Source organism: Haemaphysalis longicornis, unplaced genomic scaffold (assembly GCF_048455015.1).
Source record: "Haemaphysalis longicornis isolate Haplotype H1 unplaced genomic scaffold, Haemaphysalis longicornis Haplotype H1 scaffold_8, whole genome shotgun sequence".
Classification (NCBI taxonomy): Eukaryota; Metazoa; Arthropoda; class Arachnida; order Ixodida; family Ixodidae; genus Haemaphysalis; species Haemaphysalis longicornis.
Window position 1 is genome coordinate 38,404,443 of NW_027526445.1, and position 21,365 is coordinate 38,425,807.

General features: G+C 48.2%; 1 protein-coding gene across 4 annotated transcripts in view; it reads right to left on the bottom strand.

Annotated features, from left to right (window-relative positions):
• The window catches only part of LOC144148810 (lipase 3-like), a 63,299-nt gene that overhangs the window by 11,443 nt on the left and 30,491 nt on the right, over nt 1-21,365 (bottom strand). For 2 of the 4 annotated variants that reach the window (XM_077680325.1, XM_077680324.1), the window contains exons 4-7: nt 12,345-12,495; nt 9,567-9,662; nt 7,746-7,898; nt 1,972-2,043 (exon numbers count right to left, since the gene is read on the bottom strand). In XM_077680325.1, coding sequence (XP_077536451.1) covers nt 1,972-2,043; nt 7,746-7,898; nt 9,567-9,662; nt 12,345-12,495 — 472 coding nt within the window. The remainder of the gene's footprint in view (nt 1-1,971; nt 2,044-7,745; nt 7,899-9,566; nt 9,663-12,344; nt 12,496-21,365) is intronic. The other 2 variants (XM_077680326.1, XM_077680327.1) reach the window with 2 other exon arrangements.

Sequence of the window (21,365 nt, forward strand, 5' to 3'; positions counted from 1 at the left end):
GATTTTTTTTTAGTGAGGGAGGAAGCAGGTCTGAAGTATAATAATGATATTTTTGCAGGTTTTGACCGGCTACAGAAGAATAAACACAAGCTTAAGGCAACTGTCCTAATGGCATAAACTGATTCTCTGCACTTCTGTGGAGCTGATCTGTTCTTTAAAGGAAATTAATACTTCCTAAGATGCTTGCGCGAGGTGTGTTCATTGCTGTGGGCACGTGGCGCACCTTTTGGTAGAATGTGCATGTTACGGTCGCCGTTGGAAGTAGCGCCTTTTAGCCGCTGCATGTTGTCTCGTTGCAGCGCTTTGCTATAACCCTTGACGTGAGCCCATAGCCTGTCGAGGCCTCGGCAAATGACATGATAGCGCCTATGGGCAACGCTTTGGGTACAGGACTAACCATAAGGGGTCCTTGCTCTCAAAGCTTCGCTTATCATTGCGGGTATTGCTTAGCGTAATTTGTCTGTTGTCTCTACCCGTCTACGGCCTGATGCGTCGTCACCCCTCCCGACATGAAATGAAGCTCTGAGCCTATGCTACAGAATGCGTAGGGAGCGCGACCACACTTTGACCATGCTCGCAGTAATGTTTTGTGCGGGGAATTTTCCCTTTTTTGTGGAATTTTAAGCTGTAACTTTGGCAAAAGAAAAAAAAGGGAATCTTCAATAGTTTCACGGCATTTTAGGTGTCTTGGAGTAAAAGAAATCTAGTCAGTAAACCCGGCAACGCATGCTTTATTACTATGTTTTTGTTTTAAAAATCCCCTCATGCTTCGTCGGATTTATGCTCAAATATCCAGAGTCGTGGTCGCGCAAGCCACAAGCATCCCAGATCGTTTCCAATATAGTTTATAAAACAGGAGGAAGCATAGAGGAAAGAATACTACATAAGAAAGATCTAGAAAATGGTGAAGCGGCGGCGGCTTAAGGGCTGAAGCCTTTTCGCAGTATTCCTGAGCAATGTGCAAAAAAGAATTCCGGGTGCGAATTAGCCTACGTGTTGTCGAGAAGTGTCCCGCAGATCCGGCGCTGAGACAAAATTACTTCAATTACCCAAAAATGTCTCGTTCTTTTTTATACGGGCAGTTGTAACTTAGAGCTCTAGCATGCACAGTAAGCATGCTGCTTGGTACAAAACTCGAAATTCATAGTCAAATGCTGCTGAGTGGTAAATTTAGTGGTATTTAGTTCACGCTGAAACTGATTTTTATAACGGCATCTGCGTGAGGACGGCTGCGAAAAGGAGACACAGGTGGCGCTGGCTAACACCCCAAAACCGAACAGGAATCCCGTAATGATCTATTAGCTACAAAACGTGAATGCACAAAAAATTGCAGGGAATTCTAGAGAAACTTGCTGGAAAAAATGCTACAAAATAGAGAATTTTTTACCTAGAAATGGGAATTTTTCACCCCAGTACGGAACATCACTGCATGCTGTTGCCGTTTTCCTAACGTTCTACGGGGCATTCGCCGACATGTCGCTCTTACTCCACGGCCCTGCCACCACGCTTCCCCTCAACGCTGCTACTGGTATATCCCCTCGCCCACATCACCGCTGCGGGCGTATACCAGCGTGCGTTGGGATTGCCTGTGACATTCCCTGTTCCTTACAGCCACTGTCCGTGCCTTACGCGTTCTTTATAATGCGGAGAATAAGGGCTCCTTCCTCAACACTACGTGTGTTCAGGCTGCACAGACATTCATGCAGTTCTTGTCTTTAGGCAAAAGTGCCTCTTCCCCTCCGATGCTCGTCACAAATCTCCCGCACTTCATCTTACCTCAGAATTTTCCCAGCCCAGTGACTAGGAATAATGCCCATTTTTAATGCATGTGTGTGTATTTTCCTAAGGCTACAATACTCCGCTGCAACAACTACTGGCTAAATAAACGCGCGTGTGTACGAGTAAAATCTTCGAATTAGTACTTCAAATTTTTTAATGTGTCAGCGATTTCTCACAATAAATGCAGCTTACCTGATCGAAGTGAATGATGTTTTTGAGGGATGTCCCAGCCGGCACATGGCACAAGTACACCGGTATCCTTGACTGTAGGGAAACAATGTTGCCTGTTAGATATCCCACAGTCTACATCGTTAAGTGGCGCATGAACCAGGACAGAATATGAGAAGACACAGCATCGTCGTGTCTCTCCTCATCTCTCCTCCTCGCTCAAGCGCTACATAACGATGTACAAACATCAACTGTCTAACGGTTGATTCGACTGAACTACGTATCCCACACCTTGTTTTTCTAAACATATAAACACTTACTTATGACGAACAGCTTCCAAGAGATATTTGCTATTCGTGCATTTTTATAGCCAGAAAAGATCGCTGTCAGCTGCAATAGGGGTCGTAATGGGAAAATTAGCACCTAGCCTGAGGGAGAATTCTTTTGAGGTAATGAAAACTTTGTTTCGAATTCTCAATCCTCGCCATAAGCGTCGACAATAAAGTAATTTTTCTACATGAAATTACGGCGACAGGTTCGATTCAAGTATGGACGGAGCATTCACCGCACTCTAAATACGCCTAGAAAGAAGAATGTAGTAGGAATATGCCATTGGCGACATTCCTTCATAATAAAAAGGAGATCGTCGAAGTAGCCGGCAGTGAGTTCACTGTCTTTATGACCCAACCGTGAATCACGCACATAGAACTGTGTAGAAATAGTATTTTACCGAAGGTTTAAAAGCAACAACCTTTCGTGACTACTCATGTACTATGGCGCTCACACATAGTGGGAACACGGCAGCGCGTGGCGTGACATGCTACTAGAGCATCCTAACGGCGCTTCGCGAAAACAGCGCTCATGCGCTTCTCGAAGGAAAGGGGCTACAGACCTCGTCGCGCGCAGCGCTTCATCAGGCAGCAGCGCGTCGTCTTCTACTTGCGAGCTGCCGCGGCTCATCCACAGTCAACGTTGCCAGTGGCCGCCGTGAACGGCAAAAATAAACACTGAGCGCTGGAAAAAAAGTTCAGAGATTTCTTTTAGGCGCAAACACAACGTCTGATGCAGGGAAGCAAGAACGAATCGCGATATTTTCCTGCGACCCGCCCCGGCATTCAGCAGCCGTGAATACCGCTAGTACGAGCCGTCACTGCGAGCTGTGGAATGTTTTCAATGCTCGACCAGCCTGACGATACGCGACCACCGCGCGCATTGTCTGCAGCGGGCGTCGGAATCTACAGAACGTTCACCTATGTGGCGTAAATAAGGGCGAATCTCAGCTGATTACGAACTTCGTATGAAACCAAAAAAAGCGAGTCGGTCTTGCGATGCTTCCATTCCTTAATTTTCTGTATATTCGTGCGTTTTGTGCAATCTTGTCAATAACAATAGCTCCTAGTTTGCTTCTTAATTTGTGTATTTTGTGTCATGTGCGAGCTATAGCTCCGGCATAACTAGCTTTAGGGCAAGTTGAGGAGGACCTTTGTTAAACTGGAGAAGCTAGCTAACCTGCGAAAAAAAGTTGTGAAGTGAAACCCCCAAGCACGGGAAGACTACGGGGAAGCGAGCTTCTCGATTTCAAAGAATTTTTATTTCACAGAGCGCAGCTTATATCCGGGAAAAATCCCGACGATGTGGCAGTGTCCCGTTCTTGGTCTTCTGGCGAAACACACACGCAACTTCCTCGTCTGGGCGTCAGTGAATAAGTTATGGAGTGAAGCCGACCTCAACACTTTCCGCTGTAATCCGCGAAATTTGGTGACAGCGGCGTCATCGCGGCTAAAAATAAAACTTAAGTTTTTCGCATAGCTTCAAGTCTATGTATTCTTACATTGTTTATATGCCCCCGGGGTCAGCAGCAGCGCTCTATAAAAACACCGCAGACCTATTGCCGCAGGCGATATCCCGCAAGTGATCTGATACCAACATCCGGCCCACGTGCACCGCGCGTCTCCTTCAGCGGACGAATACAGCGAATGTCGGGGCGCAATTTCAAATCTCGTGTGATGATACACCAGCCTACCCTAGTCCGGTAGACCCGGTCGTCGTTTCATACGTGAGTTACAGAAACTATTAGGACAAGTCATGGTGCACTTGAGGCAGCGACGACTGCTTTAGTGATGCTTTTTTAGATGCAGAGCATCTTATAGCGGGGGCCTATCATGCGTCGCACGTGCGTCCGTCCGCACCGCTCCTCTTCACGCCAGCTGTGCGATAACGCGCGCTCGTACCCTCCTCTCCCCTCCTCCTCTCCACGCCGTCTGTGCGCTGTCGCGCTCCTCCCTCCACGGCTCCACCCCCACCAGCTGTGATAAGCGCGCATGCGCGACCTTTCTCATCCTCCTCTCCACTCCAGCTGCTAGCGCGCGCTCGCACCTCCTCTCCCCTCCTCCTCTTCGCTTCGTCTTCGGGTTGGCGCACTTCTCCCTCCGGGTGCGCGCTCTCTTAGTCGCTCTCTTAGGCGCACTCTTAGTCTCATACATTCAAAGTACTCAAGCAATGTGTGATGATGATGGTAACCATTCGCAATTTAATACGGAATAACAACGTAACAACACCCAACACCGTAATACCGTAATTAACAACGCAGTTAACGCCGGTATAGCAACAACAAAGATGCTCTGCATCCTCACGATCCCCCTCGGGGAGGTGCGGGTAATTTTTTTTTGCTTCCAAATTGACATTTGACAAATTGCGCTGTAATTTCTTCAACAACGTTGGTTGAAGTTATTGCAACTCCTACGCGGCTGCAACTTGTCTCGCAGATTGCCGCGAAGGCTCGTGCTAGCGACCTTCGTGGCTGCAGGATGACGATGCCCGCCTTGGGAAAAGACCGCGATTCGTTCTTGCTTCCCGGCATCAATCGTTTTGTTTGCGCGTAAAATAAATCTCTTCAACTTTTTTTCCACCGCCCCAGTATTTATTTTTGCCGTTGACAGAGGCCACTGGCAACGCTGACTACTTCTTGAGCGCAGGCAGCTCGCAAGTAGCAGACGACGCTCTGCCAACTGACGACATCTGTACTCCATGCACCCGCAACGCGAATGCGCGCTGTTTCCACGTGGCGCCGTTAGGATGTCATAGTAGTAGCTCGCGCCACGCGCTTGGGTGTTCCCACTAAGTGTGACCACTACAGTACGTATAAAGTTGTACCTTGTTTTTCCTAACTCTAATAAAAGCACGATAAACTTGAACAAAAAGTTTAAACTAACCAGCAAATCCCTCAAGCATTGTTAAAAAGCGCGAATAAAACGGAGCAATGATAGCCAGACACGGGAAACCTAGATAGCAGTGTTGCAGATAAAAACAGGCATCAAGGAGGCACCCAAGTTTTAACTGTATATTATCGTCGCGTCTGTAGGCTAACCATGGCTGAGACCATGCATGCAGAAATGTCAACACCAACGAAGCACAGAAAGCTTGCACGATTACATGTACTCATAGCATGCTGGCGACTATTTAAATAGCGTATGCAGGGTGCTTTCGCAAACCGCATGACAAAATTGGGCAAAAAAAGGGTTGCATTACACTCGTGCGCTACGTTATGTGTGCTTGGAAATCAGAAATTAGAGATAATGTTTAAACAACCGATATTTTGATACTATTACCGTGTCCTCGTTTCTCTAATACTAGAGCGTCAAAATTAACCAGCTTCGATAAGTAGGCAGATAATGTAGGCAGATAATATCGAACAACAAATTATGCTAATGAAGTACACAAGAGTTGCCCAAAGGTGGGCCAAAAGGTAAAGCCATAACAATGCCAATAAATAGTGACATCTCGTCGTTATTGGATTGTGTACTCTAAATTTTGGGCGGTTAGGCTTCGACCTTTTCTCTTCGAGTGTTTCTTCCCTCGAAGCACGAGCTAACTGGGAAAAGTAAGCCCCAGATAAACGTGAAATAATGGGCAGCAATGCCTTGGAATCTTACTATTTGTATGCCACAAAAAAAGAAAAACTATTGTTTTAACCTTTCTTCCAACTTTGTTGTGGTCCTCCAGAAATTTCAAGTACGCACCTCAAGAGAGTTCAGATTGAAGAGCGTAGCTTCGAAACCATGTGGCAGCATCCAATGTAGGCATATAATACCGAACAACAAATTATGCTAATGAAGTACACAAGAGTTGCCCAAAGGTGGGCCAAAAGGTAAAGCCATAACAATGCCAATAAATTCCTATTCTGTTGTCCTACCATCTTACCGTGGCTCCACTCTCCCATTGTGCGGCTAAAATGCATCCATACCAGCTGGCCCAGCGTTCCTCAATACTACAGTATATTGTGGCCACTATTCACTTGCCACTTCTTACGCGCAATTTTATGGAGTTTTTTTTCTTCGGACTTCTATAAAAAAAAGTTATATTCCTATAGAGAGACAGTGATAGGATCATAGAAGACGCTAGAGGCACCCATATGGATGCGGAAAAGAAGCACTAAAAACCTCCATAAAAACGGCTATAGCTGAGCCGTTGATATAACCATAACGGAAGCTGGAGACACCCATAGACATTTCGAGAACAAGAGCTAAAGGTTGTCCTAGAGCCGTCTATAGAAGAAGCTAAAGACACCCTTAGGATTGTCAGTAGGAATAGCTCAAACAGCTATAGAAGCTAGACACCTATAGGAATGTCAGTACGAATAGCTAAAATCAGCCATAGAAACGACTATAACTAATTGGGCCAAATAGCAATAGCCAAGCAGAAAAGAGGTTTTCTATAGCCGCCCACATGATATTTTTGTATGCGAACGCAGGGGGACACAAACTCAAGCTACGCAACACGCGTTCCCCGGCGGCGAAATTTAAAAGATTTTCTTCTGTTCTCCAACCACACCCAGCAACTCTTGGCAGGCTTGCGTTTCTCGCATGCAGCTCGGCTTCCGCAAACAGAGGAAGCTTCCAAATCGAGAAGTGGCGCAAGTACTACGCCTGTGCGGGGCTCGGCTACAAAGCACTTGGAGCAGACAGATGCTTTGGGAGCCAGGCCACCTGAAGATCCTCCGGCTCGGCACTGCGGCAGCTCTTTAATCGACGCTTTCACTAGCATCTCGAATGAACATCCCTAGTGATACTTTTCGCGACTATATCCCCACTCCTACACACGTGCAACCAGTTTTGCTTGGACATTTATTCTGGTGAGCTTTTACAAGGTCTAGTTGAAGTCACTAAATCGGTTCTTGCTCATTACGCGGGTATACGGTGGTGTTGACAGGGCTTAGGCCCCCTGGCCCCAGGGCTGCCGTGTGCGCTGTGTTTCTGCCTGAAGAAAGTGATTCATGCACTGGAGCTTTATTCTTTTCTTGGGAAGGATTTGTTAAATTAAGAACTAATCTTAGCTCATTTCTTTCTTTCAATGCCTAACTGTAAAAGCAGTGGCAATCTTCGTTTGTGCCACGTTCACGCAGAAGCTTGATGGCTGGGCTAGCGACGGGAGTAAGGCAAAAACAGAAGGCGGAATCGTCACCAGCGTCTCTGCTCAACCCGGCGAAGCTGATTGGCTGCAGCGTTTGATGCACCCCACAATACGCAGCGCTGTAGTGCTGTAGTGGCTGGGGTGTCCCAGCCGTAGCGGCTACCACGTCATAGCCGCTTTTTATTGCCGACGAGGAGGAACGGTAAATGTGGCAAAAACTAAATATCTTCATTTGCATGTTTTTACAGCCTTCAAGTCTTTAGATGTGTAATATTTGGTAGATGTAGTCATAAACACCTTCTCTGGGGATTTAGGTGTGAATCACTACATTTGGAGAATTCCTGTTATAGCGTGGCTCGGCCATTTTGCCCAAACAGTAAGGGGCTCACCTCGTTGATGTACCTGCTGCCAAAATTGCCAAAGTTGTCGGCAATCATTGAGCAGATGCCTCGTGTTGCATGGCCGCAGAACTGGCGAACAAGTCCGGCGACTCGCATTCCCTGAGGGAAGAGCTCGTAGGCCCCTGCTGCATGGGCCAGGCGCTGTTGACGTGAATACACCAGTCAATAGAGCACATTACACCTTCAGAATTGATTTCCTGTGCTTCAATTATTAGTCATAAAGTGTACTTAATGCAGCCCTTCGTTCACCACTTGCCTCATTCTGACAATACAGGAACTTTTTGAAATGCATGGTGTCTTTTACTTAGTGCGCCATTCTTTTTTATATTAAAACAAATAAAAACACTCTTCATAGAGGCATGGCATAATTTAAGACTGTGCTTTTGCGTTCTATCGAGTAGATGAAGTTAGGTTCCCATTTTCTGCAAGACCCTCAGCTTTCTATTCACTCAAGGGAATTTTGAGCGGAAGTTGACCCAAATGCATGCAATATATTTCTGACATTTCAACCCAAACCATCAAAATTGAGCACTCTGCAATGTCAGCCCCACGTAAAAACGAAAAATGAGAAACTAGAGCTCCTCTTTGTCCGTTTTCATTTCTCCACACGTAAGACATTTTACCATTTTTCCAATTTTATTAAACGTGCAAAACATTTTCTCTTTTTACTTGCAACTTGTCCTCAGTACCCATAAGTACGCGCTAGTGCATAATTCATTACAACCATCAATCCCACTCCCAGTTGAAGGTAATACAAAGTGTTCTGTAAGGGTACCTCCTGGTAGTTAGCACACAACCTAAATTTAACTGATGTTAGAAATTCACCCAACACTAATGCAAAACATATTTTTGTGGTAGTGGCTAGCGCGGCGCCACCTGATCCTAGCGTCTACTAATGGAAACAACCCACGCTGCATTTGAGCCATAAAGATGAATTAATAAATGCATCACAGAGTGTGGTTAACTACAGTTGACATTTTACCACGGGATGACACTGTCCTGTTCCGAGGACAGGACGGTGTCCGAGAAAAATTGTCGCTTTTGTTAGACGGGACATTTGTTGTGGAGATTGGCTGGCATTCAAGATGGAAAATACTTTACATCTGGGCTTGTACGATATTTGTAGGTTTGGTGGTGGACACAAAACATCATTCAGGATCGACTGTTTTGGGTGCACAAAAAGTGCTTGCGCCATGTTTGTAATTCAACGTGGGAAAAGGGCAAACATTTATGTTCCTAATTGTGATGATTTGAAGAGAACGAGCCGGGAGATTTACTTATGACCAAAACGTTTACCGCAGGATTTTTCCATGAAATGCGCCTGGCGATAACAAATCGTTGGAACTGAAAACTATTATCAACTATCGAGGTGTTTTTCTAGCCTTTGCTTACCCCACGTATTTCTCCCGGCGTGCTAGTTTGGCTCATTCACGATGCTACACTTACGTCTCAAAGTTATAGCAGGACTGGTAGCTAGCAGCAAAAGGCTGGTATGCACAGACCCCCGAATATTGCAACTGATAGAGGAATGTTTTAATTATCAACATCTTATTCAGTAAGCTACAAAATTTATGAGTAGGTTTATATTTTCATTCCTGGTGAAAAATAGTGACATCTCGTCGTTATTGGATTTTGGACTGTAGATTCCCGGCTCTTCAGCTTCGACCTTTTCTCTACGAGTGTTTCTTTCCTAGAAGCACGGGTTAACTGGAAAAAGTAAGCCCCAGATAAACGTGAAATAATGGGCAGCAATGCCTTGGAAGTGTTGGTCGACATTGATTGCAAGATATACGTATTTAAATGCCTTACCATTGGTGTTTCGGCGTACGGGGCGAAGATTGCAAGTGGGGGTAATTTTAGATGCCCAAGCTTGTAGAAAGGAGCCAGTCCAGCGAAGGCTTTGATCTGTTTCAAAAGGGTTCTCAAATGAGCTAAACAAACTTAGTTTGTACGCTCGTTACCAAGTAACTCACAGCCTTAGAAGCAAAAAACCCGGACAACCGTCAGCATTGCGTTTCGTGCCCGCCTCGAACACCGGAAACTTGTGAAGCTGCCGATTGGATCCTATGTGCTTCGAACGCTTTCTCTGTCCACTGGTCTTTCCCTCTCGTCCTTTTATATATATATATATATATATATATATATATATATATATATATATATATATATATATATATATATATATATATATATATATATATCAATATTGTCAGCACGCCAGGCTTTGTTTTCCGCTTCTCCACGTCTCCATATATGAAATGCAGTGGTGATTACTCATTTCCACACAGCCACTTCATTTCATTTCATTTCATTTATTTACTTTCAGGCCAACCCGCCGCAGTGGCTCAGTGGCTAAGGCGCTGCGCTGCTGAGCACGAGGTCGCGGGTTCGATTCCCGGCCGCGGCGGCCACTTTTCTGATGGAGGCGAAAAGCAAAAACGCCCGTGTGTACGAGATTTCGGCGCACGATAAAGATCCCCAGGTGGTCAAAATTAATCCGGAGCCCTCCACTGCGGCGCGCCTCATCGCCTGCTTTGCGTCGGCGCGTTAAACCCTACAATCAATCAATACTTTCAGGCCAGAGGGCATTACTGAAAGGAGTGGGGTTGAACAAGAACTAAAAATGTGCAAACAATACGTTTAAAGGACTTATTGATGGGTGATGACCTTGAATCTTTCTTGGGCTACTTAAACCCAGAAATTTTTACCTTGGGAGGAGCGCGACGCAAGAGGAACAACATGAGAGGTGAGCGGGAAAGCGAAGGGAGGCATTTACTTGGCAAAAGTCGATAAAGACTATCGTCTTTTGTCGACATTTGCCACGAAAGGATCAGATACGCAGCCAATTTTTTACGTCCGTGATGGACACGATGGCGGCGGGAAGATGCTTCCAGTCTATGGTTGTTCGTGGAATAAAAGAGTCATTGTAAAGATTAGTTCGGCTAGATGGCACACCAACTTTTAAACCATGAACGAAACGGGATGAAATATAGGAGGGGTTTGTGAAAAGCTGTTCTTTTCAAATGGGGTTGTGATGAAAGATTCAGTGAAAGAGTGAAAGCCGTGAACACTCACGGCGCAATGACAGGTCAGGCAAGTTTAGCGACTTCTTGATTGATTGTAGGGTTTAACGCGCCGACGCAACGCAGGCGATGAGGCGCGCCGTAGTGGAGGGCTCCGGATTAATTTCGACCACCTGGGGATCTTTATCGTGCGCCGAAATCTCGTACACACGGGCGTTTTTGCTTTTCGCCTCCATCAGAAAAGCGGCCGCCGCGGCCGGGAATCGAACCCGCGACCTTGTGCTCAGCAGCGCAACGCCTTAGCCACTGAGCCACCGCGGCGGGTTTAGCGACTTCTTCATTGCAGTTAGGCTAGAATAGCAGCTACGCTAGAAATTCACTCAAGGAGGCATCGTCTTCTCTCCGCTATGTGCCAATGTTCTCCGTATCGTTCGCTGTGATATTTTTGGTAGCTGTTCTAGTTGACTATAAGAGATCGCGCGTGAAGTCACATTTTGAATTGGGTAATATTCCATTCTGAAATATTTTCAACGAGCCCCTCATTTCCTATTCTGATTCGCTACATGCATAGCGAGGGCCTCTGTTCTGGCAGTCTTGGTGCCGTAGGGAGCTTAAGAGGGTTCAATGCTCGTCGACCACTCTCGACATGTCGTAGACACTTGAGTCACGGCCCGGGGGTTAAAAAGAAGGTCCCCTTCACCCCGGGAAGTCGGAGTGGCGCTGGCTACCACCCCCAAGCACAGGAAAAAATTACATTGACATAAATACAACAGAAAGTGAGGAAGGAAAATAGCCCCGCCGGTAGCGTAGTGGCCATTGCACCAGACCGGTATTCTGGAGGTCGTAGTTTAGGATCCCACCCGGCGGGCATTTTTTCACCACTTTCTTTTTGACTCAAACAATTCATCTGTTTCTATGACCTACCGCATTCCCCCTTTGCTTTCCGAGGTTTTCTTGACTGCCAACCCTTATTCTGTCTATATATATATATACAGTATATATGTGTGTGTGTGTGTGTGTGTGTGTGTGTATGTGTGTGTGGGTGTGTGTGTGGGTGTGTGTGTGTGTGTGTGTACGCATGTGTGTATGTCTATATGTAGATGTATATCGATGTATATAAACATGTATGTTTATGTTTGGTGTGAGTGCGTGTGGTACTTACTGTATCTTGTGATTCCCTGTAGTCGTCAACTAGTGCATATATTTTATCGTTTTTTCCATGGTCATTCTATACCATTATAGTGCACCCTTCAAAAAGGCTAAGTGCTGTTTGTGGCACTTCAAGTAAAGAAATAAATATATAGGTATATTTTTCCGTCAAACTGGGGCAGGCCCAGAGAATATGTCCTGCTTATCTTTGGCGTACTCACCGAACACCTGCGTCGTAGGAAAGCGTAGTTTTCTAATATTACTTATTTTACAATATTCTGCATACCATTAAAATACTACAACAATCTTTGACTTAATTAGGTTGATTCACATCTCCACGGAAGCTTAGATAACTCACCACAAAGGGGTTTGCAGAAGATAGAGTTAGGGAGGAAGTGTCGTCACACGCACTCACCCGGTCGTTGTACCAAGGCCTTTCTGCAAGCATGGTGAAGAAGATCAGGGTACCCTGTGACAGGCCAATATACAGAAGATCCTTCCGCTTGGTGTGCTTGAGGATGTAGTCGATGTGGGCGGGAACGTCGAACACGGCGTGCTCGTGGAACCTGTAGTTGGGAAAAGTGCCAACGGTGGATAGGCAGATAATTTTTTGGTTTGCACGATGTGGGCGAAAACTTGCAAGAACTATGGCTCCTCAAACATTTCTTGGGCTACCAATTTATATGGGCGTAATCCCATGCATCTGGGACGCACCGTATTGTAATGCACAAAAAATATCTGAAGGTTTGAATTGTTCACCGTGCTTCGCGTGCTCCACGGCGTACGGCAACCATACGGTGAGAAGCATTAAAGCGATGGCAAAGCGCCTCATAAAAAGCTTACAATGAATCAGCATGGCATCGCTCCTCACTTGAGCGCACAGAATTCTTCACTATAGACGCAGGTGACCTAGTGCGCTTTACTATCGTTTTGTGGTCGTCCTCAAACGAGCCATTCGTTCATGTACTGGCCGCAGCGAACGATAAGTGGACGCCAAGAAATGAAGGCACGTAGTAGCGTCACACCCCTCCGAATCTCGTGGTTAGGGCGTTTGCAGGTGAGGACCACTGCCGTGTTTTCTTTTTATTGCGATAGCATGCTTTCCGGAATATTTTAGTGTCCTAATGAGTCCTAAGGAGTCCTAAAAGCTCAGAAGAGAGTGGTGTTGGGGACCCCACAGCCATCATTGGGGATCTGGTGGTCTCCCATGATGCAGTCCTGGTCCTCGAAGGTTTCGTCATCTCGCTTCAGTCAGGGAGGGGCACCTTCGTAACAAGTGATTGGTGTCAGCGTCTTCGACAGGAGCCATAAAGAAGGGGCAGTTGTTGGTAAAAGGGGAGTGGTATCGCCGTGGCCACACCCGGGTTACCGCAGGAGAGAGGGCGGCCCAACTCGAAGTCTACGCAGCAGGACCTTCTCCCGGCCAGCGAGCCCACTGGGAGGGTCTATTTCACTCAGTGGGATGAGAGCTCGTGTGGCGCGACGCCGATCTTTCTTTCGGTGGACAAACTATTCATGTGGGTCACTTACCAGCAAGGGCAGTGGTCGTGGCACCGACTTAAGGTGACAGGAACTATCCGCCGCAAAATGAGTGGTGAAAGTATTACGCCAGATCCAGGACAGTCGGAGAGGGCAGGGGTAGGTGTCAAGTATTTTATGAATGTCTCTTGAGACAGACGAGCTAGAGACTACGCGGCGCAAACCCCATATGACCGCTGTTGAACTTCCGCAATAAAAATAAAATCGTGGAAAGTTGTACAGTATCACGTCCAGGGGGTTGAAGAAAGGCCGGAATTAGCGCCTGTAGCCCGTCCCGGGTGGCTCTAAGCTGGGGCAGCATAGGAGGTAAGGTGCGGGAGAGAGAGAGAGAAAGAATGCTTTTTAATGTGAACTGGTGAGGTCAGCCCTGCTAGGGACAAGGCTTGCTACACCAGATGGGGGATGGACTACGTTGATGAGTGATGAATTTCAGACATTAGGGTTACAGCAGGAAGAAGACAAACATGAAACGTTAAAAAAAGGACAACAAAAACAAGAGAATGCTGCCAGCGGAGTCCGGACATAAAAATACAATTGAAAAGAAAATCGTTAATAGAAACGCAGAAACAAAATGAAAAGTAAACGACGGGAAAAAATGAGTAACAACACCAACCCAAGAAAAATAAATATATGAACGCCATGGTGCGAAAGAATACATATCGTGACACACTTGCTGTGTCTGTGATCTAGAGATTTGTCCAGTTCAGTCTCTCGTAGGGACAGTAGCAGAACTTTTGTACCTAAGATACTGTCAGCACTATTGACCCAAAGCCCAAGAAAATGAAAAAGTTCGAGACTGCCTCCATGACGTACACAAGAGAGGGAGCTCGCTTCAGTTTTTCGCGCAGCATCGAATAGAGGGCAGACGCACAGCAAGTGATTTACAGTCTCCCGCACAGCGCAAGCCCGGCACAGGGGGGAATCTTCCCAACCTCTATTTCACCTAAAACTCCGAGTAAACGCCACATTCAGGCGCAGTCCGTACAAAACTCCTTCACACCGCTTGTTGAGGCCGCGTGGAAAGCGGAAGTGACAGTGCGGGTCAATAGTGTGCAGTGGTCGAAACCTGCGGTGAGGATCCTGCCACTCTGACATTTGTACAGCCCATCGTTTTTTATAAACGCAGGTTTGATTCTCTTCTGCATAATAGGCACATTCAATCACGGCAGTTAAAATGCTGTCTTGGGCTACAGCGTCTACAAATGCCTGTACAACCTGGGGCTGGTTCACAGCCGTCAGTACTGGTATTCCCGCGGAATGCGCGTCTGCCTTTCCGGTCGACCGAACGTGGAGCCTAGTGAGCGGCCGATTGTAGGTCACTTTATTGCACAGCCAATGCGGCCCAGTTACAGGGTGGGCTGGTATAGCGGGATTCACACGACGGAAAAATCGCGTCCTTCTAGCCCGTGGAGCCCGCACACTTGCCCAGTCCTAGGCTCCGCCCTTGGCTGGGAACGCTCGCGGATTCTCCGGGAAAGAAAATGCTTCCGCATGTTTTCGCTCCACGGCGGCAGACCTGCGCGGGGAATGGAACCTGTTCTTGCAACTGTGGTCGCGCGGTTTTATGTTGTACCAGCTACGAGGACGGCTTTTTCGACGCGGTTTGGTCGACACGTGTAAAGTCATAAGTGCGGGCGCAGCACAAGCGCGCCTTGTAGTTTGGGGCGCTGTGGGCAATTTAGAGCTAAAGTGTATCGATGTGTTCCTCTCGAGAGCCGCCTCGCTTCCTCCGCGCTGTCATCTGCTAGTCGTTCCGCATGTGTGGATGTGCCGCCAACCCGGACCATCCGTTGACGCGGTGTTTACGTCACTTATCCGTCCGCCTCCGCGGACCTTCTCGTCCATCGTGTGAATCCCGATTAAGGCGGGTATGGAACAGTCCTTGTACATAGCCAATGCCACTGCTTCAGCAAAAAATTCTATCAAGTTCAGAAATCCATGTTAAGTGCAACAGCCGGATCTTCGACGAAGGGGGAGGGGCCACCAGCTCCGCTATTTTTCCAGCTTTACACCAATAGTGCAAGCCATGCTAATTTTTTTAAAACAAAGCTGTCTACCTCAACCAGCCAACGCTTCCTTCGTGGCGTGCGCGACCAGAAACTCCCCACGCGGCTGAGGAGGCGGAAGGTGGTTTCATTCATGGAGCACAGTGTAGATGGCACGGCGAATGGTTACCCAGCGTTCCCCGTTCCCGGCCTACTCACACCGGCCGGGCGCGACGGCTTTGTCGTCTGCTTTAGCGACGGTTGTTTTGGGTCTGTTTTGGGGCAGCTTTGCGTCCATTGTGAGCTTCCTTCACACGGCTTGATTAGCTTGTTCGGCAGTACCTCCTGGGTAACTCGGACCCGACGGAATTCACTGGTCGTACGGCAAGGGTACGTTAAGGATTGGTTTGCGAGGTGGGAAAACAAAATATAGAGTCCCCATACAGCCATCTGGCCGCTACAGAAACGCTACCTTTTGCGCACTGCTTGCCATGAATGGGACTCTGTTTTCTATATTGGTGAATATCAATTTGGTTGTGTTTGAAGGGGTATTACGAAAAAGGCGAAAGGAGCAACTGGTTCTGATAAAAAGTGATTACAAAAGTTCCCTCAGTTTTCTCGCAATTCTCAGACTTACCAAACTAACTAGTTGAAATCGTTATAAATGGGAATCACTAAGCTCACACGCCGAATTGTTTCGGTGTCTGCGCTTGTGTCCCGCGGTGGTGTAGCCTCGAGCTAACACATCAGGATGGCAAGGTTCCGCTGTCTGACTCTTCGAAAGACACTCCTCTCCGTTTTCTTTCTGCCGACGCACGGCCGGGCTACAGCGGCGGCGCCCTCTACAGTCAAACCCGGCTATAACGAACCCGGATAGCGCGAATTATGCTATATATCGAACAAAAAAAATTGAGTTACGGAAATACACGGGAAACATATTCCTTATTACGAAGTTCACATCCGATATATCGAACTCCGCGCGCCTAGAATGGCCGCCGAAATGCATGGTCTCGGAGCGGCGATTGAGATGTGGATTGGCCGCGATCACAGAGCAAGAGCCACGACTGGGACATTGCGCCTTGCACGGAGCGACGTGACGGCCGACACTTTCCGTAACTATTTCCGACGCGTGGGACTTACGACGGAACCCGCCCAGTCAGCGAGTCCGGACCAAGACAGCAGCATCGTACGAAGAGCTCGCCAACGTTGCCGATGATGTCGCGAGTGAAAGCCGTCCGATGCTTATAGTGAAGCGCTTTCGGCAGTCGATGTGCTCCGCCAATGCTTCCTCGATTTTGAAGAACGCAGACTCGTACTGCTGCAAACAATGTTTCGTGTAGGGGAGGAAAAAGCGCGTTGCCGCACTAGAAATTACCAAGAGGAAAAAACGGAAGAAACCCAAACAAGGCTCTCGCTCACATCCCACCGGGAGAACAGTACCGCTCAAAAATGATGGGGACGCCCCCTTCCTCTCCGCCTAAAGCCGCCACCCCACCTACCACCCTCGTATGGCAATGCAATTGTCGCTCATACCGTAGCAAGAAATCATCCCTCCTTCACTTCACTCAACAACACCGACCCGATATCATCGCTCTACAAGGAGCAGACACCACCAACGTCACCCTCAGAGATTACATGACATACACTACAGACACCCTTGCCCGCACCGCCATCCTCGTTCGCACCGTTCAAACGGCCCAACAACACACCCTCCCCACCAGCATCGATTACACCTTCGTGGAGGTCATCCCCCGAAAAAAGACGCACTCAAGTTTATTCGTACTAAACATCTACAGCCCACCCGCTGCTCTTCTGTCAGAAATAGACAAGCTCTTCCAAGAAGTGAAACTCCGCACTAAGGGACATAAATTATTAATACTAGAAGATTTTAATGCCCATCACATGATGTGGGGCTACCATCGCAACGATTGGAAAGGCATTCAACTTTATGACGCAATTCAGCAGCATCGTCTTCATCTATGCAACAACCCAGACACACACACCCGCATTGGAAACAGCGTCTCCCGAGATACTTCACCCGATCTAACCCTAACTTATAACGTCAAGAATGACGAATGGACCTGCCTAGACGAAACACTAGGAAGTGACCATCACATTATAGAACTCCGAATCACTCATCACAAAAACTCCAGGCAAAGAATTGGGACAGCCAGACTTACTGATTGGAAGGCCTTCAGAGAAGACTCGCCTACTGAGTCAATCCAAAATATTGAGGATTGGGCCGCTGAGATTATCACGACATTCGCAAAGCACACAAAAGAGCTTCCTCTCACCGAAGACAATCCGGCCATAGACAATCACCTCAAACACTTATGGGACGCCAGAAACGGCCTTCTCAAGAGGTGGAAAAGGCGCAAGACCAACCGGTAGCTACGCACTCGTATAGCCTTGCTCACACAAGAAGCAGAACAATATGCTCGACAACTAAGCCAGCAAAATTGGAACCAATTCTGCAATACGCTCCAGGGAACCCTCGGCACCCGGAAAACTTGGCACCTTCTCCGTTCCCTTATGGGCTCCACAGAATCAAAAGCCACGGCTGCGCACAACCTTAAAAAATTAATCCATAACCACCCCGGAACAGATAAAGACCTGCTGAAAGAGCTGCAGAAATCATTCGAAGCTCAGCCCACGACACAGGCACTGCCGCCACTGCAGTACACTGGTCAACCGAATCCAGAACTGAATACGCCTTTCACCATTCAAGAAATTGAAGCCGCGATACACGGCCTAACAAGGAACACCACTCCTGGACAGGATAAGATCCCTAACAAACTTCTGCGCAATCTGGACCCCATCGCCCTCGAAAATCTGCTCACATATATGAATGAACACTGGACAAAAGGAACTCTCCCGCCACAGTGGAAGCATGCCGATATCACGCCAATCCCCAAGCCCGGAAAACCCCTCACACTCAAAAACCTCCGTCCCATTTCTCTCACATCGTGCGTGGGCAAACGTCTCGAGCATATGGTTCACAATCGTCTCGCCCATTACGTAGAGGACAATAACTACTTTCCAACCACCATGCATGGATTTCGGCCCCATCTCTCCACCCAAGACATCCTGCTACAGCTTAAAGAAGACATACTAGTGAGACTCTCAAACAACCACAAATATTCCATTGTCGCACTTGATATAAAAGGGGCATTCGACAATGTCACACACCAAGCTATCCTACAAGGACTAGCTACTACCAACTGCGGGCTCAGACTTTACAACTATGTCGCGGCATTTCTCACCAACCGAACCGCCACTGTACGCATCGGCCATCTGCGATCTGACCCTTTTCCAGCAATTCCCAAAGGAACCCCTCAAGGCTCGGTTATTTCACCCCTACTCTTTAACCTTGCCATGAAGGACCTCAAACCCTTGCTTAAAGATATTCCGCATCTCCGACACGCTTTCTACGCGGACGACCTTACGCTATGGACACCCACTGGATCAATCGGAGATCAGGAAGAGGCACTTCAAATGGCAATTGACACCGCCCAACGATATCTACAATCCAGAGGACTTGAGTGCGCCCCCGAAAAGTCCGGTTTGTTTGTGATCAGCAAGAGAACTACCCGCAAGACCGCACACAGAATACCCGAACCAGAATTATATATAAATAATCACCCTGTCCCTAACGTCCCGCACCTTCGGATACTGGGCCTCATAATACCTAGAGACGGATCTGGCTTGCAAGCCATACCATACTTACAGCGCACACTTAACCAGCTCATGCGCATCATCCGCCGCGTCTCCAATCGTCGCTTCGGACTTCGCGAACACGACACCCTACGCATGGTCCAAGCCATTCTTATCAGCAGGATAGCCTACGGCAGGCCATACCTAGCCCTCAGACCACAAGAAATACGGAAACTCGGCGCCACCATACGCCAGGCCTATAAGACCGCTATGGGGCTCCCAATCAGCACGGCAAACAAGAAACTTTTGCAGCTAGGGGTCCACAACACCTGGGAAGAAATACAAGAGGCCCACCATGCATCTCAAATACGCCAACTACAGATTACGCCCACGAGAAGAGAGACAATGCTCCGTCTACACTGCAGCGTCCCACCACGACAAGATCAGAAGATTCGAATCCCAGCAGACATTCGGCAACACATCCGCGTAGCTCCTCTACCCCGAAACGTGCACCCGGTTTTCAACAAACAACGGCGCACGGCACGAGCTCGATTAATTCATAAGGACAATCACCATCTATCATGCACTCGATACACAGATGCATCGCCCTACCCTCATCAGAAAGCGCATGCAGCCTGTGTCGTTAACACGCAAGGCACAGAACTGGCAGCAGCGACCGTTCTCACCACTTCCATCGAGACTGCTGAGGAGTGTGCCATCGCCCTTGCTGCAACAACAGACGAGGAATTTCTTACTGTTATAACTGACTGGGGGGGAAAATCCGACTGCAACCTGCTAGTGGTCACCCCTGCCAGCTGGCTGGGCAAAGGCGTTTTCGGCTGCCTAGCTTTGGTCAGTTGCCAACGGCAGCGGTGGGTTGGTGCCAGGTCTCACCCGGGGATGCAAAACCCCAAGGGAGTGGCAGCGACTCCCTGGAACTGTATGGGCCAGTTCCTTGCCCCAGAGCCGATGCTGGACGCGGAGGCAGGCCCGTACAGCCTGGGTGGCTACCGAGGTTGGCTCTGGGAACTTGGCTTAAAAGCGGTGAAAAAGGATCTCTTATTAAGGGTCCGCCGCAGTCACCCCACGCGGGCACGACTGCTCGCTGCCGACACAAAGGTTCCTGGACAACAGGATCCAGGGCCTTCGATAGGTGCTCATGATGGCCAGTATCTCTGGCCTTTAGTAGCGACCAGTCTAGGAGGCGCGCACTTGCTGGGACCGAGGAAAGAAGGATTGGCTCACTTCTTAGGGAAGCTTCTCGTTCTCAGTATCGGGAGTAGGGCTGGTCGTACTCTATAAGGATTACTCCTTCCACCTGATGACTGCTGCCCGTATGGGGGGTTCCCTGGTGGGTGAGTGGTTGGCATAGGAGCACATAAGAGGTCCACCGAAACCCTATAAGTCACATAGGCCTTCCTATGGAGATAGGTGATTCAGGTGCACATAGGATCGACGGATACGTACAGGGTACAGTTTACCCCGTCCGTCGGACAGTTAGCTTTACCAGTATCCGAAACCATTGAGACGAGGGGGATTAGTACCTATGTAGGCTGGGCAGGTGTCTCTTGAGTACTCGGGGGGACCTGGTGGGTGTTAGCCGGGGGGCTGGTTGTGAAAAGGGTCCAGAGATTAGGTGTCGTCACTCCGTCGCGGGTTCCCCCTGTTCTTCGCTGTCGGAGCTCAGATAGTTGGAACCTATACGCCTCGAGCGCGGCCTGTAGGGGCGCCACTGAAATCCCCCTAGCGGCCCGTTTCGAAAGCAGGCGCGGGAGTCTCCGTCCTGCTCCCCACTGCCGCCGCTGCTTTTGCGGCATGTTCACGACTGAGATTTAGCGTTTGCGGGCGTTGGAAATTCATGGTTATGTGGAGCAGTCACTGTGTTCGCAAATGGGGTGTGTTAACGAGAGTGTACATGTTTCTGACGCGATCTTAATGTGGTATATTCGGTCTGGTGTGTGTCACAGGCCAGCGTCGCGGAACCGGCGTATGCATGAACCTGATTGTAGTTACACTGCCCTGAATTTACTAGCAGTGTCTCCGTAACCACCGGTTCCTCAGATGTGCATGCTACGGGTATACACTACGATGTGAATCAGTTTTGTGCGCTTACATATTCAGCGGAACACTCATACCTGACAGCACGCCAGTTACTTTTGCCAATAATGTACCTCAGATATTTATCACCACCATTTACAAGTCAGTGTGTGTTAATTTCGGGAATATTCAACGTAAGTACGATGGATAATGCAGAATTG